A 15,472-nucleotide genomic window follows, 5' to 3' on the forward strand; every position below is an offset into this window, starting at 1 on the left:
ATTAGAACTTCCATCATATACATGGCTCAACTAGTAGGTGTTAGATCCCTCGTTTGGTAGAGCTTTATTAAAGGGGCGAAGGTATTAATTACGTCTGGTGGCAAGTTTAGTACCATCTAGTAATCTGGAGGTTGGGTACGTTGATGAATAGAGTTAGACGATAATCAACTTGATTTATAATATATATATCCTAAACCAGTAAGTGCCCAGCCTCTTCCATACTCTTCATATTAAGGTATTCATGTTGCTTCTTTGTAATAGGGTTGGTTTGTTGACAAGCCCCTTAAACCCAACCATTCCTAAAGAGGAAAATGGTCACCACGATTTAGTCAGCCTTCAAACGTCGCAAGGAATATTACAGAAAAGTATAAGTATCACGGAGAGTACCAGAGTAATTCAATAAATAATCAATGGTTTATCTTGATATAGAATACAACTAGGAGTATTTGGAACTATGGCTTTTGTACCTACGACACAATCCGAAATCCGAGAATGGCTTCTCAGGGTAAGTTGGGCCCCATTGAGAAAGAGGTACTAAAACTAATACTCCCCAAGTTCCATGAATCAAATGACTCCCTCAACGTGTCAAGACTCGCAGATATATACACGGAAGATGCGAAAGTGCAGTTTGGTAACATGCCCCTTTTTGACGGGTTGGATGGGCTACGCAAATTCCTTGAGGGAACTTGGGCAGGACTCGAGATGATGCATCACGAAATCGACAGTTTTGGTAAGATGAAATTTGAAAAATATCAATCTTAAAATGCACATAAGGGGTAACTAACAGCTATGCACGGTAGATATGATAGACAATAAGATCTATCAACCATGCCATATAACGTGGAAAGTCAAGAATGATCCAGAAAAGGAGACAATTGTGGTTCCGGCTTTTGCTTTCATCTGCTTAGAGGTATCTGGGGAAAACAGAGGCCTGGTTAAGCAAGCTGCGTACTATATGGATGGTGCTCCGTTAATGGCAGCACTTCAAAGGTCGTCTTAGGATTTATCATAGATTTCGAACTGAAGAGTCTAAAGTTATAAAATTAGGTACATTTTGGTGTACGAAGTACATAATTCAGCTTTATCTTATCGGAATGTTACACAGAAATTGTAGCCTTATGGACTAATCATCATTAATTGGCTATGACTTAATTTGTCCCTCTCTTTAAACCAGGGCCCCGCAAGGCTGGGTTGGATCCATCTCAAATTTCAACTCTTCCAAACATTTGCACGGCATTGGCGAATTCCAAATCGCCAGTTTTGGTCAATTACTCTAGAGTCCGAGTCTGGCTCTATAGCACTAATTATGGCCGCATCTAATTCCCTAACATTATCGAGCGCGACCTTTGCAAAGCTCTCCCCGCATCCATTCCTTCTCGCAAACCTCCAGCCTTCAGATTCGTCAACACCGTCCTCACGCACAAATGGGCGACAACCGCGCCAGGCACGCCCATACAGCGTCAATACTTCATCCCTATCACACGCGCACGGTAGTGCTGTGGTACGCTCTGGTGACACAACCGTTATCTGTGGTGTACGTGGCGAGACCATTTTTACCTCTCAGATCCCCAATTACCGTGCCCCGCAAGCCGATGATACTACGATTGGTGACGAACTGAGAGACTACGATCTGCTAGTACCGAATGTTGAACTAGCAACTGGTTGCGCACCCAACTTTCTGCCTGGGGTACCACCGACTACACTCGCGCAGACCCTGAGCACACGTCTTTTCTCTCTGTTACATAGCTCGAAGCTCCTGAATGCGGAAGATTTGCGAATATACCATGATGGTTCCGAAATACAAGGTGGGGGAGATACTGAGGAAGAAGAGATCGGTGAAATAACAAAGGAAGTCAAGGCATATTGGGTACTATACATTGATGTACTATTTATTTCCTTCGACGGTAACCCCTTCGATGTAGCTTGGGCAGCAATAATAGCTGCTCTACGAGATACAAAGCTCCCTTACGCATATTGGGATGTCGATCGCGAGTTGGTGCTATGCACTCGGCCAACTGAAAAGAAACCAATCCCGTTAAGCATACGCGGGCTACCAGTAGCTTGCACAGCGGCCGTATTTACAGCAAGGGAGAGGCAGAAGAAAGGGAGCGGACAGTACTGGATCCTGGTGGACCCGGACAGGTTGGAGGAAAGCTTGTGCGATGAGACCGTGACGATGGTGGTTGATAATACTGAGGGAGAAGCAAAGGTCTTGACGATATCTAAGAGTGGTGGAACAGTTGTTGGTCCTGCTCTCATGAGAGAGTTTGCTACTGTAGCTGCAACACGGTGGAAAGAGTTCCGTGCTGTCTTACAATAGAAATCACTTGATACCCAGAATGTGGAATGAATATAAAACTACTACGAGAAAGCCATCAACTAAATGACAGGAGACTATTATTGCATATTAGGCCTGAAATTTCTATCATAGTAATTGAAGAATTCTGTCGCAAAGACATAATTGAAATGAGATGTATCAACCCTTCGAACCATCCTATCAGGCGATATTCCAGGACAGTAGATACGGGACGAATAATTGGTCTACCCGCTCATTCAAGCGAATAGCCTACTGAAAGGCTATTCTATTGCCAGCATCATGGCGCCTCGGAGAAGCAGAACGCTGGATACTGGCGAGCGGTGGTTGTTGGAAAGAAGAAAAATGCGACAAAAAAAATCCAAGCCATTTTAGTGAAGCTAGCGGGTGGGTCCACTTAGTGTCGGATTCTCGGTTTTAGTCATCTTCCGTAAATAATTAGTTTGACTCCACCTTCAAAGCTCCATTTCCCATCCTACAAATTTTCGAAAAGCAAACCCTGTATGACCTTCTTCTTCCCTCCATCATGGAATCCTTAGGAGACGAGCCATGGGACGTAGTGATCTGCGGCACGGGACTGCAGCAGTCGCTACTGGCTCTGTAAGCAAAATCTTTCTCTTCTCGAGTAGCATACGTATTGTCGGGAGCTTCGTCTGACTGACCCAGTCTGCTTCCGCGATGAAGAGCTCTCTCGCGGTCGAACAAACGCATATTACACGTTGACCCGAATGACTATTACGGCGAGCATGAAGCTGCTTTTAGTCTACAAGAGGCGGATGCTTGGGCTGCTACACATGGTGAAGAACATGCAACAACAGGGAAACAGCCTATCTTCAAGAATGCCAAAGCGTGGAAACATGCAGATGCGACAGATCTAGGCCTATCCTTCCCTCGAGCATACTCACTAGCACTAGCACCCCAAATCATTCACACCCGCTCCAAGCTTCTAGAGCAGCTCGTGTCGTCTCGGGCATACAGGCAAGTCGAGTTCCTCGCAGTCGGCTCGTTCTTCGTCTTCGATGCAGAAGCAAACGAGCCCAATTCGAAGCTAGCCCGAATTCCCAGTAGCCGAGAAGATGTATTCGCTACACAAGCTATACCGGTCAAGTCCAAACGGTCCTTGATGAAGTTTCTCAAATTCGTCATCGACTACGACTCTGAGGAGCAGAAGGCTGTCTGGCAGGGCCAGGAAGAAAAATTGCTACCGGAATTCCTGGCTAGTGAATTCAAACTAAGCGAGGATCTGCAGAAGTATATCCTCGCTTTGACTCTGACGCTGGATGGCCGCATTACGGTGGCGGATGGCCTGACTACAATTAATCGTCACCTTACCTCTATGGGTCTATTCGGTCCCGGCTTCTGCGCTGTATATCCCAAATGGGGCGGCTCCTCGGAGGTTGCACAGGTGGCGTGTCGTGCAGGAGCGGTAGGTGGTGGCATTTACATGCTTGATACCAAAGCAAAGGTTAGTGATAGCTCAGATGGCCACGAGATCTCGCTTGAGTTGTCAAATGGAATATCAGTCCGCACGACGAAGCTGGTCACCTCACAACAGGACGCTCTTCCTGGTGCACAAACCATCACGCGGCTCATCGCTGTAGTCAACTCGCCCCTCAAATCCTTGTTTGAGATTGTGGTAGAAGGCGCCCCGACCCCAGTTGTCGCTGTAGTAACCTTCCCAGGCTCAACAAAAGATGACAGCCCAATCTACATATTTGTGCATTCCAATGAAACAGGCGAATGTCCCGCCGGTCAAAGTAAGTTTTCATTTTTTCCTATTATATTTTCCACTCCACTGCTCCCTGGTGTTATGATGATCCAACATAACGAATACTTATCTACATTGTCCGAGCTACGCGCTGAGGAAAACAACCTCTGACAAACTGATTGCACCAACTTCTCTTTTTTACATCTTCATTACTGCATGAAAATTAAGAAAACATAGCTAACCATTGCTTCTATGGTATAGGCGTAATATACTTGACTACTCTAGCAAGTCCTCAATCGGCACAGCGGCTCGAGTCAGCTCTAAGCGATCTTCTGACCGCTGCTTCTCCCGAGGGAAGTCCAATCCCTGTATGTTTGTATAAGCTACAGTATGAGCAATCCCTCAGCACGCGAGAGTCCTTAAGCGTAACCCGCGAGGAAACTCGCACCTTCGCGTTCCCATCACCACCTCTAAACCTTTCTTTCGACGACGGTTGTCTAGGCCCAGTTAAAGATGCCTGGAAATTAGTTATGGGCGATACCGTCTCGGGAGACGAGTACATGGTGTTCGAAGACCGCGAGGGTGTAGGCGATGATGAAGAGGTTTACGATTAGTTACTTAGTGCGCTTAGGTGTGAGTACATAGTCAATTAATCACCAGATACCTAAAGCAACGAATGAATAATAAGACTGATGTTATTTATCCATTTATACATTAAGTCAGCGTATCGTATCTGTGCTAGGTCCCGTCCTTTGAGCTAGCGACAAAGCTGCTACCTAGCTTACCTAGAAACTTCTTAAACCTACGTACCTCGTCGAAGAAGTGAATTACGACGCAAATTATAGTCCATGACCACTCTCATCTTGCCTCGCGATATCCGGTCAAATGACCTAGATAGCGCTTATCATCCACCGGCTCTAGTATACCAGTTCGAAAAGCCAACACATACTATACTCACTTGGAGCAAGATTAACAACGCAAATCATCTCCCTTTCCGAATCTCAGTAGCTTAGATCCTCGGTTCCTAGCGTCGGTAGTCAGTAGGGTTGTCCAGAAGTAGAAGGAATCACTGATAGTAGTATTAGTGCCCACTCACTTGTCTAAGCCTCAGCAGAGATCTCATTATCGTAATAGTAGATACCTAAGTACCTAAGTACCTAGGTATACCAGACGTAATAAGGATACACGTCGGTGAAGAATGCTTAACTTGAGCAATGAGCCTGGATATTATATGCGTACGACTCTAGTCCTTCTCCAGTCACACCTCAGCATCAGCAGTATCAGCTAGCTTGGCGCCGACCCAGATGCTGCCGAAGGGTACGTTAGGTTCGCCATCCTGCTGGACTTCTAGTCTGCCCTTCGTCGCCAGGCAGAGCGTGTGATAGAAGGCCTGGGCGGCTGTCGCGCGCGGTGTCTCGCGGGGGACGAACACGTCGTCGAAGGCGACCCATCTGCGATTCTTGTCGAAATCCTCGTCCTGGAGACGCTCGCCGTTCTCGCGAATCGCCGAGTCTATGAACACGAGGAAATTACCTCCTTCGATATCGATAGTCGGCCACTCGTCCTTCTTCTGCTCGCCTTCTTCTACTTCATCCTCGGCTAGTTGAAATCCATCGAAAGAGTCGTCTTGAGAGTGGAGACCGCCCAGATCGAAGCCGTCATCGCCAAATGCTGGACCGTCACTAAAGCGCATGATGTCCTGGATATTGCCGCGATTTGCTAGGGGACTAGATGGGATTAGACCCTTTTTCGCGGAGCCGCGAACAGATGAACCCAGCACAGCAGAAGAACCTCGGTTCCAGGGCAGACGCAAGGCGGAAGAAAGATGATCGGACATAGGCGCCTGGGCGTCTCGGCCAACCTCAGGTGGACTATGAACCATTTGTGCGTCTTGGTCGAAGACATAATCGTCTTCTAGGCCACGGCCCTGCTGGTCGGCTTCACTATCAAGTCGCGGCTTGACTCGGCGCTCATCTTGCTCGTCATCCTTAATGAGTTCGGTTGCAGATCGGCGTCTACGTCTACCACGGCGCTTCTCAGGTATTCCAAGTCCAGTAAGGGCAGTAAATAGGGAGTCTCCCGAGAAGTCAAGGGCCAGCGGATGGACCATTCCAGGAACACCCAAGTTCTGTCCGATATTTCCTAAGCCAAGGCCGAATGTAAGTAGCATAGCATTCGCCTTTGCCTGCGCTGCTCCGGCTCGCCCCTTCTTAGCGCCACAGTTATCCAAGTATTCCTTTTGCCACTCTCTTAAGACAGTTCTTGAGAGTTGCGTTTCTTCGTCAACAACCGGCATATGGGCTTTCTTCTTTCGTCGGGAAGGTGCTTGCTGGGGATTATCATCTAAGAAGAGATCATGTTCGTCTTGAGGTTGCTCCGTTAGGGGGTTTCCTGCCTCTGGTTGCGCTCCTTCCATCATGACGATGTCGCCTTCGCCATCAACATTTTGCTGGTCCTGTTGCTCGCGATCCACGTGTTCCTGGTTCTCGTCTTCCATTGGTGGGAGAGGAGGTAGCTCCATTTCGTCTTGGACTATGGCTGGTTCGTCTAGCTCGATGATATTTCCATCTTCGTCTATCTCCATTCCCCAGTCGCCTGCTCCTGTGAATTCATCTTCTTGGTCGATAATGAATTGAGCCGCGTCGGGTTTCTGCGAGGATGAGAGCCCTTGAAGACCAAAAGGGGATCCTTGGGGACCAGGGGAATCTGAATGGCGTAGGCCGAAATGTATATTGAAACCCGCACCTTGACTACCCGAGCCTGAAAGGAGGGTATTGTCAAAAGGAGACATTTGGGAGGATGTCTTATTGGTCGCTTGGCTATTAGCTACCAATGCGTCGAGATCGAACTGCGGAAGACGCATATCTGGTACGAAATCGGGATCGTTCATGATCAAAATATTCTCTGGTCTGGCGAAGAACCAGTCAGTCACAACTGGTTTCTCGTGCGCAGTATCTACTATCTTAAGCGCCTAGAGTTCTTACCTTGTCTGTCCTGCCTCTGGGTCGAGCTGGTTCGAACCAAATTTGGTGAAGAATATATGCATATGCGCCTGGATCTTCTGCAAGTCGGAAAGCATATAAGAACATTGCTGGTTATAGACGCGTGATACTCCGTAGAGCAGATGACCCTGAAGGCGCAGGGCAACTGGCGCGCCTGGCTCGATGATCTTTCCACATGCCTTTTGCACATCGACTTCTTGTATTGCTTTTCGGGTCACCTTCCTAGTACTTGAACGACTTCCAACAGTCGCGACGAGCCTTCGACGCGTTAGCCAAGTCAACATATCGTTTCCCGACATAGCAGACGATAGACTGTAAGGAAGAGCACCAGGAACAAAGTACTTACCAAATAGTCGCAACGCCATATTGGCGGCTTGTGAGAACTATTATATGGTGTAAGTGGAGGTTACACGTTTTATAAGGAGTTAATAAAGATTTATGACTTACTTTCGTGGCTGTAGAACATCGTGAAAAGGGGTTAAGGAGGTTTAGGGGGGTTGGCGCGTGACGCGTTTCGCGTCTAATCGATTTGAAGTGAAAGCTATGGCCTTAATATCAGTTATATTATAGGTCAATAGTACCCCAATAATGATAATTTTCATTTATTAAGGAGGGATAAGTGTTTGTGGGAATCGTAATGATGCTGAGAATGTTTGAGAAATAAAGGGGGGAAGATGAAGGCGTGGCTGCTGAGAAGGTTGTTTCTGAATTGTAACCGTAGAAGTTTTGTACAAGTCTTTTTTATAAAAATATGAGGTGTACATGATGAACGGTTTCTAAATCTCGGAAGGTGATGGTTGTTAAGGAAGTCGCGCTGGACTTGCATAGGATAGCTAGGACCAGCAGCGAATACCTAACGTATGGCTGTTAGTTTAGTGGCGTCGATGCCCTGGCAGGTGCGTTAGGTATGAGGTACCTACATCTTTATACGTTGCATATAATACGTGTATGTACCTGCATGTACTCTTAAAGTCGTAGGGCTGTAGAAGAGGCTCGATGCTATCATGTATCACATTTATACCTTGCCGTTTACACATCTTTATTAATTGTTACGTATTATTTCCCAGGCATTTATCATTACTTGCCTGCTTATCTTACAAGGCAGTTGGAGGGTTTCTTTAGTTGCAATTATAATTACATTCATAAAATGTTTTATTTCTATCACTTGAATTAAGTAAGGAGAGGCTGTTATAGTGTTTGAAGACTTTATTGGCCTGTTCCCATATTTCTTGTTTGCTTATCTTGGCCGTATTTTCATAATGCACCATAATAATTGTAGAAATTTTCTACGTTCTTGATTATGTGCTTATTTACGAATATAATGCTCGAAGATCGACCCTCGGTTGTCAAACGGGTGATGATGCTTCTTTCATCTATGACCAGGAGTGATCGTGTTTTTTCAACCATATGAGAAATCATTGTGATACCTATTAACAACAGTAAATAGGATTAAACACGAGTTGAAAATAAATTCTATAAATCCAACCTAATCTCTCACCATTACACATATCAATATACCTAAGGTAAGAAGCAACTAGCATAATAATGCAAAGAAACTATTGCGTGATATTCTCAAGTCAACATTTGGGTCAGTTAGGGCTAATTCCGCTCGGGTATTCCCGAGAGATCTAATAAAGCGGCCTCGTATGATAAAAGACTTCGTTTAAGGCATATTTTAAAAGAAATATATTTATCAATACTCTCCATTCTAATACCGTACATGCATGATGTACATATTTCGAGCCGATATCCAATAGTCGGAATAATAGCATTATATAATTCAGATAAACCAATCACACATCTCAATAATGACGAAGACGAAGACGAAGATCTACGACTGCATTGCCAAGACATCACTAACGTCTCTAAGTTGGGAATTGTTCTAGAATCAATCTATTAAGTGCCGCCCCTCATCTCTAACTAATTCACCTCAATCGAACCATTGTTAACTCGGTGTTCTTATCCTATTTGCTTTATAATCTATAATTTGAGGGAACGTAAAGATTATCCTTGTACTTGTTATGTTTATTTATCTTGACCACCCCCGTACCCGGTTGCGGTGATTGAGGGATAAGTTGACGCACACGATATCTCGGCCCTCCAGCTCCACAAGACCCTGAAAATCTTGAAGATCGATATTGGGGAAGAGCTATCTACATATAATATTGGTATTGTACCGTCGACGTAGGCTCCTATAAAATGGACCCTCTCATCGCCTCTGAGCTCGCCAAGAGCGCTGATGGCATTCCTTTCCACGCCAAGGAAAATCATGTCCACAGCACCTGGGCGAAAACTTTCCTGTCGCGGCCAGAACTCTACTTTCAACCGGAGACATTACCTGAGATCGAGAAGATAGTAAAACTTGCGCACAAATGTCGTCGCCGTCTTACTACCGCTGGTTGCGGTCATTCGCCCAGCTCGCTGACCTGCACCTCGTCCTGGCTAGTAAATCTCGACAAGTATAATCGCATACTGTCCGTAGATACAGATACCGGCGTCGTAGTCATGCAATCGGGCATAAGGCTATATGCGCTTTGCGAGGAGCTTGAGAAGTACGGTCTTGCCATGCCGAACCTTGGTAGTATTAACCAGCAGTCCATTGCCGGTGCAATTTCCACGGGTACCCACGGGTCAAGCCTTAAGCATGGTCTAATGTCCGAGGACGTTCTATCTTTGCGCGTAACCGTCGCAGATGGTACCACTAAATTCTGCTCCTCTGAGGACGACCCTGAGCTATTTCGGGCGTCCCTCCTCTCCTTAGGTGCGCTCGGTATTATAACTGAGGTTACTTTCCGAGCCGTACCCGAATTCACTCTACGGTGGAAGCAGGTTATTGACGCTGACGTGAAGATGTTCAATGCGTGGGAAAGGGATCTCTGGACACAGACCGAGTTCGTTAGGGTTTGGTGGTACCCGTATACCCGACGCGCAGTAGTATGGACTGCGGAGAAGACGGATGAGCCGCTGATAGATCCGAAAGTATCGTACTACGATAATACTCTTGGTTACTATGTCTACCACAACTTGCTCTATGCCTCACAGTTTTTCCCACGAGTTATCCCCTGGATCGAGTGGTTCGTTTTCGGCATGCAGTATGGGTTCCAGAACGGCACGACTAGCGGTGCCGTTCAACCCAGCCGCAAGGCATTATTGATGAACTGCTTATATTCGCAGTTTGTGAATGAGTGGGCCATTCCTCTTCACAAGGGTCCTGAGGCTCTTCGACGGTTGAGCAGTTGGCTCAATCAGCTTCCTTCCTCGGACCCAGACTACGTACCCCATAACATACCCTTCTCAGCCGAGGGCCTCTACGTGCACGCGCCTGTCGAAGTGCGAGTGTCTAACACATCGCCTTCTAACCTGAAGTCTTTAACGCCGAACAGCAGGCCATATCTCGACCCGACAGTAGAGGACAGCCCGACACTATATCTCAACGCCACCCTATACAGACCTTATTACAGCGACCCGCCGTGTCGGGCTCGGTACTACGAGGCTTTCGAGTGGCTGATGCGGGATCTGGGCGGGCGACCACACTGGGCGAAGAACTTCGAGACAGACGGCGCAGAGATCGAAAGCATGTATGGCAACAGTCTACGTCAGTGGCGAAAGGTTCGGGAAAGTGTAGATCCTGATGGCCTGTTTGTCGGCGCATGGCATCGACGATTTGTACTCGAGAGTGGACCCCTTCTCCCGCTTGAGGAGGTAGAAATTAAGCGGGAGAAAAGGAGTCGTGCGGGAGGTGTGATATTCGAAGGTGTAGTTGGGACCTCTCGGTAGCCATCGATTCCTGCTTGTGTTAAGAGTTATATTTATGTTCTCCGTTGTTTGGTGATATAGATTTGATGGTTCAATGTTGATGCAAATTCTCAGCTTATCTATGCACCCCTTAATGGCCTTTTGGGCCCATGACATAGGCTTGAGATTGGGCTCTACATAAAATTACAGGGTAGTATAATTATATAGAATCTCTTCATGTTCTCTATAAAAGGATATCATTTTAGATTACCTTAGTACATGAGGTATATAAGGTACCTATGAGACGAGTAGGTACGCCTGAGAACTATTAGTACCTGGCCTAGGTATTGGGACTGTAAGCTATCACATATGTAACTACCTTTATATACATAGGTATGTAGGTAGGCAGCCTCTACATATATACTTACACATATACCCTTTCACATGCAGCGATAGTTATAAGGAGGAGCGATACCTATCCGTTGCAGGAGCCAAGCTGGATATAAAGAAGCCGCGAATACTTCCATCTATTCAAGTGTCTGTAAACGCAAAGTTTATATTATATGTTAATAAGATTTAATAATGCATGGGTCGATTTTTACATCCCATTGCTGCTATTTTAATATCATCCGCTCACCAACACTGATATATCAAGTATCAAGACAAGTATCAAGACATCCAAATCATATTTAAATTAACCATCATTAAGGACCCCTAGGGAACTTTTAGGCCACACGCACTGTTAAACGGTGTAGGCAGCATGAACATCCCACCCAGCCCTCCACTCCCGGGCATCCCGGATTCATTTTTTGAGCAAATAGGCAACATCCCTTACCTCAATGAGACACTAAGAGATATTGACCCAGTACTGGAGGACTTGGCACGAACAATGCAGCTCAAAATCGCTCATAGACTAAAGCAGGAACTAATAGATAGCGAATTAGAATCCAACACAAAAAAGGTCGGTCTCGCAAAATTCTTCTTACATAAAGCCCCCTATTTGTTACCTCCTAAAACTCTAGGCTTTAGAGGGTTTTCATACACAGAACATGATATTTGGACCTGGAAGGAATTATTGACCTGCCCGCTGGGTGTTTCGGACGAAGATTTATCGAGGGTGATCCGAATGATACCAATGATACATAACCAGTCATATTTAAATGAAACTGGAGATGGGAATTTAATTTTCATGGCATCATGGTCGTTTTCATCAGCCCAACTCGACCATCTAATAGAATATCTGCGACAAGAAGAGATTACATTCGAAGAGTTGCAGACATGGTCGAATTTTATCGCTTCGCAGAATAATTATAACCCTAACACTCGCATAACCGTCCGGTATATTGGTCGCCGAGAAGTAACACTAGAAGATCCGCTACCATTCACGAGCAAGCGTATGATGCGAGATGAGTTTAATCAATCATTTTGTGGAGTTCTCCCAGAGTTCCTAGAGGGAGTAAGCTTGGCCTTGTCGGATGTGGCAAAGGATATCCGAATTTACATGCTCCCTGACTTCTGCGCTTCGGTACGTAATACGGAATCGATATTTCGGAATGGTCTCATATATCGAGCATTGCTCATAGTATTCAATCTTGAGTCGCTTATCAACCGCGAAAAGGAACCGCTCTTACTACCTGATTACTTGCCCAGAGATGAATTTAGCTTGCTCAAACCCGTATATCACGGAAACATCCCGACTACTACTTCAAAAACTGACTCCTTCGTTATTATGCAAAAGGAGTTCGGGCGGCTGTTCCAAGAAATGAAAATATCTTCTCAGTGTATAAATGACCGCCAAAAAACCACGAAGGCGCAGCAGTCTCTCATATATCAGGCAGTCCCTTTCGAACCTGAGGGGGGGCGGCCCCTCCTGATATTTGCTGTAAAAGGCATTTCCCCGGGCGATTACTTCAGCTGCAAAAACTACATCCGGGGGCAAACTATCGAGGCAAGTCTAATGAAGATTCTAATCGAGGAGGTGCTCTTGCAAGGGCAGGAGCTGAAATCTAATATTATTCCCTTTCATTGCTTTGCGCCTTTTTATAGACGGTTCAATCCCAAGCGTATCAAAGAGTTTGCTGTAAGATTCTCTGCCTACTCGATTACCTCCCCTATTTCTAATTAACATGAACCTAGATGTATATGTGGGATTACGTCAGGGCTACTCGGCCTGTGGTTTTTGTCACTCTAGGGAAGCGAATGGCTGAAGTCGTACACGGAGCTTTTTGCACAGATAGAACTAAGGACTCAGAATCACCCCCAATACGCGAATTAGGACTAGGATCGCCTAGAATAATAACTCTATCAGAATCAACTAGATTAAAACAGGGCCCTCTCAGTTTCATACACATTCCTCTCCTTGACCCTGGGCGGTACAAGTATACGACAATGGCGAAGGTCCGAAAAGTGTTCCTGTCCTACATGAAGTATTCTCTTCAGTACGTAACCCTAGTGGTGGATACGGCAATGATACTCAGGGAAGAAATGCGGTCATCTGGAAGGGATATAGACGAGGGCAGCACTGAATTTTGCGAGGAGATTATATTGCGGGTACGACATAGACTACGAAGTACAGTGGGACGTCCCTTTGTGGAGGGCATAAGAGAGGCGAAATTCGATATCGCAGAGCTAATTACCCAGCAGCCGCTTATGTTTTGCTAAAGAATTTGGACAAGAGACGGATTGTTCGTAGAGGTGAATAAGGGAAAGGATCTCCTGCTCCTAAGGAGAGTCGTTGTCATGAGATTCAAAGCTACTCCAGGCGATTTCAGGGGCTTGACCATATGGTAATAAGGTTATTGAGGAGCGAGTAAACACACTATAGCACGGGGTTGAGGCTGTTGATTACTCTACGGGTTGTCGTTCGTTAGATTATGGATTGCGTGTGGGGATATTGGACCGAGTACGCCTGGTATAATTGTTTATAGAAATCAATACATAGGTAGGTACCTGAACATACGCGCGAGCACCGCTTACTATGTGATATGTCAACTCTGCCTACTTACCGCTGGAAGACCGGGTATCTGGATAACGACACTAATGTATCATATTGATAAAGACGGGCTTCACCCGTGCGTAGGTAGGTAAGCATCTACCCGAATGTCAAGTAACACGAACGGGTCCTTGCCGTAGGGGGTGGACAGACGGCTTTTGTGAAGAAACCTGGTTATGTAGGTTGATCGAATACCATGTCAATTACACAACTGCTGTTGATGTTGCTAGCTCGAGCATGATAGGTTGGGGGCGAGAGGTATGAAGACGTAAATATATTACCTACTTCCTAATGCTAATGAATCTACACTAGGAGACGACTTATGCATACATAATGTATATAGAGCTACGAAGTACTACTATTCACATTTACTACGAGAATTATTCCTAATGATGTCAACGCGTGAGACGCGTTCTACATTTACTTACCTACCTAGGTACATACATATCTGCAAGTATCCATTTGCGCATCCTACCTACACCGCTAAACCGGTAGAAAGCCTACCTAGGTGCGATACGATCTGCTCCCGAAGTAGCGGACTACATAGATTAGGTTTGTAGTAGACGCAGGAACAGACGGGCGGATCTGGAACCCACGTGAAAATCCAGAAGTGAGGCTAATTAGGTGCAGATAGCCGGATGACGTTGCTCCTGGTGGGACGTGGACTGATGCGTTTGCACTAACGGGCTGGGTTTTGTTTGGTTGATAGTGGGCTGATGATTATGATGATGATGGATGGATGGACAAGGCGGCGCGGTAGGCTGCATGCATATTAAGTGATGCCGGTGGCTGTGAAAGTTCGAATTGTTAGAATTTGATAAACGGAATGGTGCTGTTAGTTTGCTACGGGTTGAACTTGATGAATGCGGACGATAGTATGGGGAAAATAGCGTATGTAGGTCTCAGATGCCAAGCTGACGTCCGGAAATAGATACAGGCAGATTTGGTCTTGAAACGCCTCGCACATGGGCGCGCGGGATGCTACCCACTCGACGTCCGCACGGTCCTCTTGCAGACCGGATGGAGAGAGTGTTGTTTTGATAGCATATGTAGGTAGGCTCTATGTATGGGTCCAATATTGGTTATTTGCATGGCGAGATAGCAATACTAGAGGATTTTCACTCCCGTCGTGGTGCCTGAATGATAAAATTGATTGCGTGCAGCGGGCTACTACCCAACATCCCGTCTGACTGCACGGGTGATTGGACGGGAGAGGAATCAGAGAGACGATGGGGGGCCATCAGAGTAACTTGGCTGCTTGGGGGATGAAGATATGCGTGCCTTGTCCCTGTCAAATATTAGGTACCTATATGCATAGAGGCGCAATGAATGTCTAGGTATTCGAAATCAAAGTAGTTTATTCAATGTCTCTGCTGCAGACGGGGGAGAATGACAAAAAAGACGCTCTCCAGACCAACGCACAGACGGACCCGGAGGTCATGCGGATAAAGACGCTTGACGACCGGGCTAGAATCGTGCGTTTTTTGGCCGGATTTCTTAGTTCGAGGTTCGAGGCTCGCTCGGCTGTCTTTAAGGATGGCAGAGCTATTCAAGAACCCGCGGTCCCCGGATGACGATGACTGCTTTCGGGTTTGTACCGCAAACTTTTGCAAAGTACCTCTACTTTTGATGTTTATCTTCTGAAGATCGCTTACAGTAACTGCAGTAAGTGTTATCTGTAAGAGGGAGACAAATCGAATGCAGATGGACTTATCCTGCCC

General features: G+C 46.1%; 4 protein-coding genes across 4 annotated transcripts; 3 read left to right on the top strand and 1 right to left on the bottom strand.

Moving 5' to 3' along the window:
- Positions 1-1,306: 1,306 nt before the first annotated feature.
- Positions 1,307-2,320, top strand: GL218_07440 (Exosome complex component rrp43; the record flags this gene model as incomplete). The annotated part of the gene is made up of 1 exon (XM_033584195.1): positions 1,307-2,320. One exon carries the CDS (start codon positions 1,307-1,309, stop codon positions 2,318-2,320), a length of 1,014 nt encoding a protein of 337 aa, XP_033432509.1.
- Positions 2,321-2,840: 520 nt separating this feature from the next.
- Positions 2,841-4,636, top strand: GL218_07441 (Rab proteins geranylgeranyltransferase component A; the record flags this gene model as incomplete). Its single annotated transcript, XM_033584196.1, has 3 exons — positions 2,841-2,914; positions 2,999-4,071; positions 4,284-4,636. The coding sequence occupies 3 exons, from the start codon at positions 2,841-2,843 to the stop codon at positions 4,634-4,636; spliced, it is 1,500 nt and encodes a 499-aa protein (XP_033432508.1).
- A 644-nt stretch (positions 4,637-5,280) lies between these two features.
- Positions 5,281-7,490, bottom strand: GL218_07442 (Meiotic recombination protein rec8; the record flags this gene model as incomplete). The annotated part of the gene is made up of 4 exons (XM_033584197.1): positions 5,281-6,931; positions 7,007-7,282; positions 7,371-7,407; positions 7,472-7,490. 4 exons carry the CDS (start codon positions 7,488-7,490, stop codon positions 5,281-5,283), a joined length of 1,983 nt encoding a protein of 660 aa, XP_033432511.1.
- Positions 7,491-9,223: 1,733 nt separating this feature from the next.
- Positions 9,224-10,801, top strand: GL218_07443 (putative D-arabinono-1,4-lactone oxidase; the record flags this gene model as incomplete). Its single annotated transcript, XM_033584198.1, has 1 exon — positions 9,224-10,801. One exon carries the CDS (start codon positions 9,224-9,226, stop codon positions 10,799-10,801), a length of 1,578 nt encoding a protein of 525 aa, XP_033432510.1.
- Positions 10,802-15,472: the final 4,671 nt, after the last annotated feature.

This window comes from Daldinia childiae, assembly GCF_008694065.1.
Source record: "Daldinia childiae strain JS-1345 chromosome Unknown Scaffold9, whole genome shotgun sequence".
Taxonomy (NCBI): domain Eukaryota; kingdom Fungi; phylum Ascomycota; class Sordariomycetes; order Xylariales; family Hypoxylaceae; genus Daldinia; species Daldinia childiae.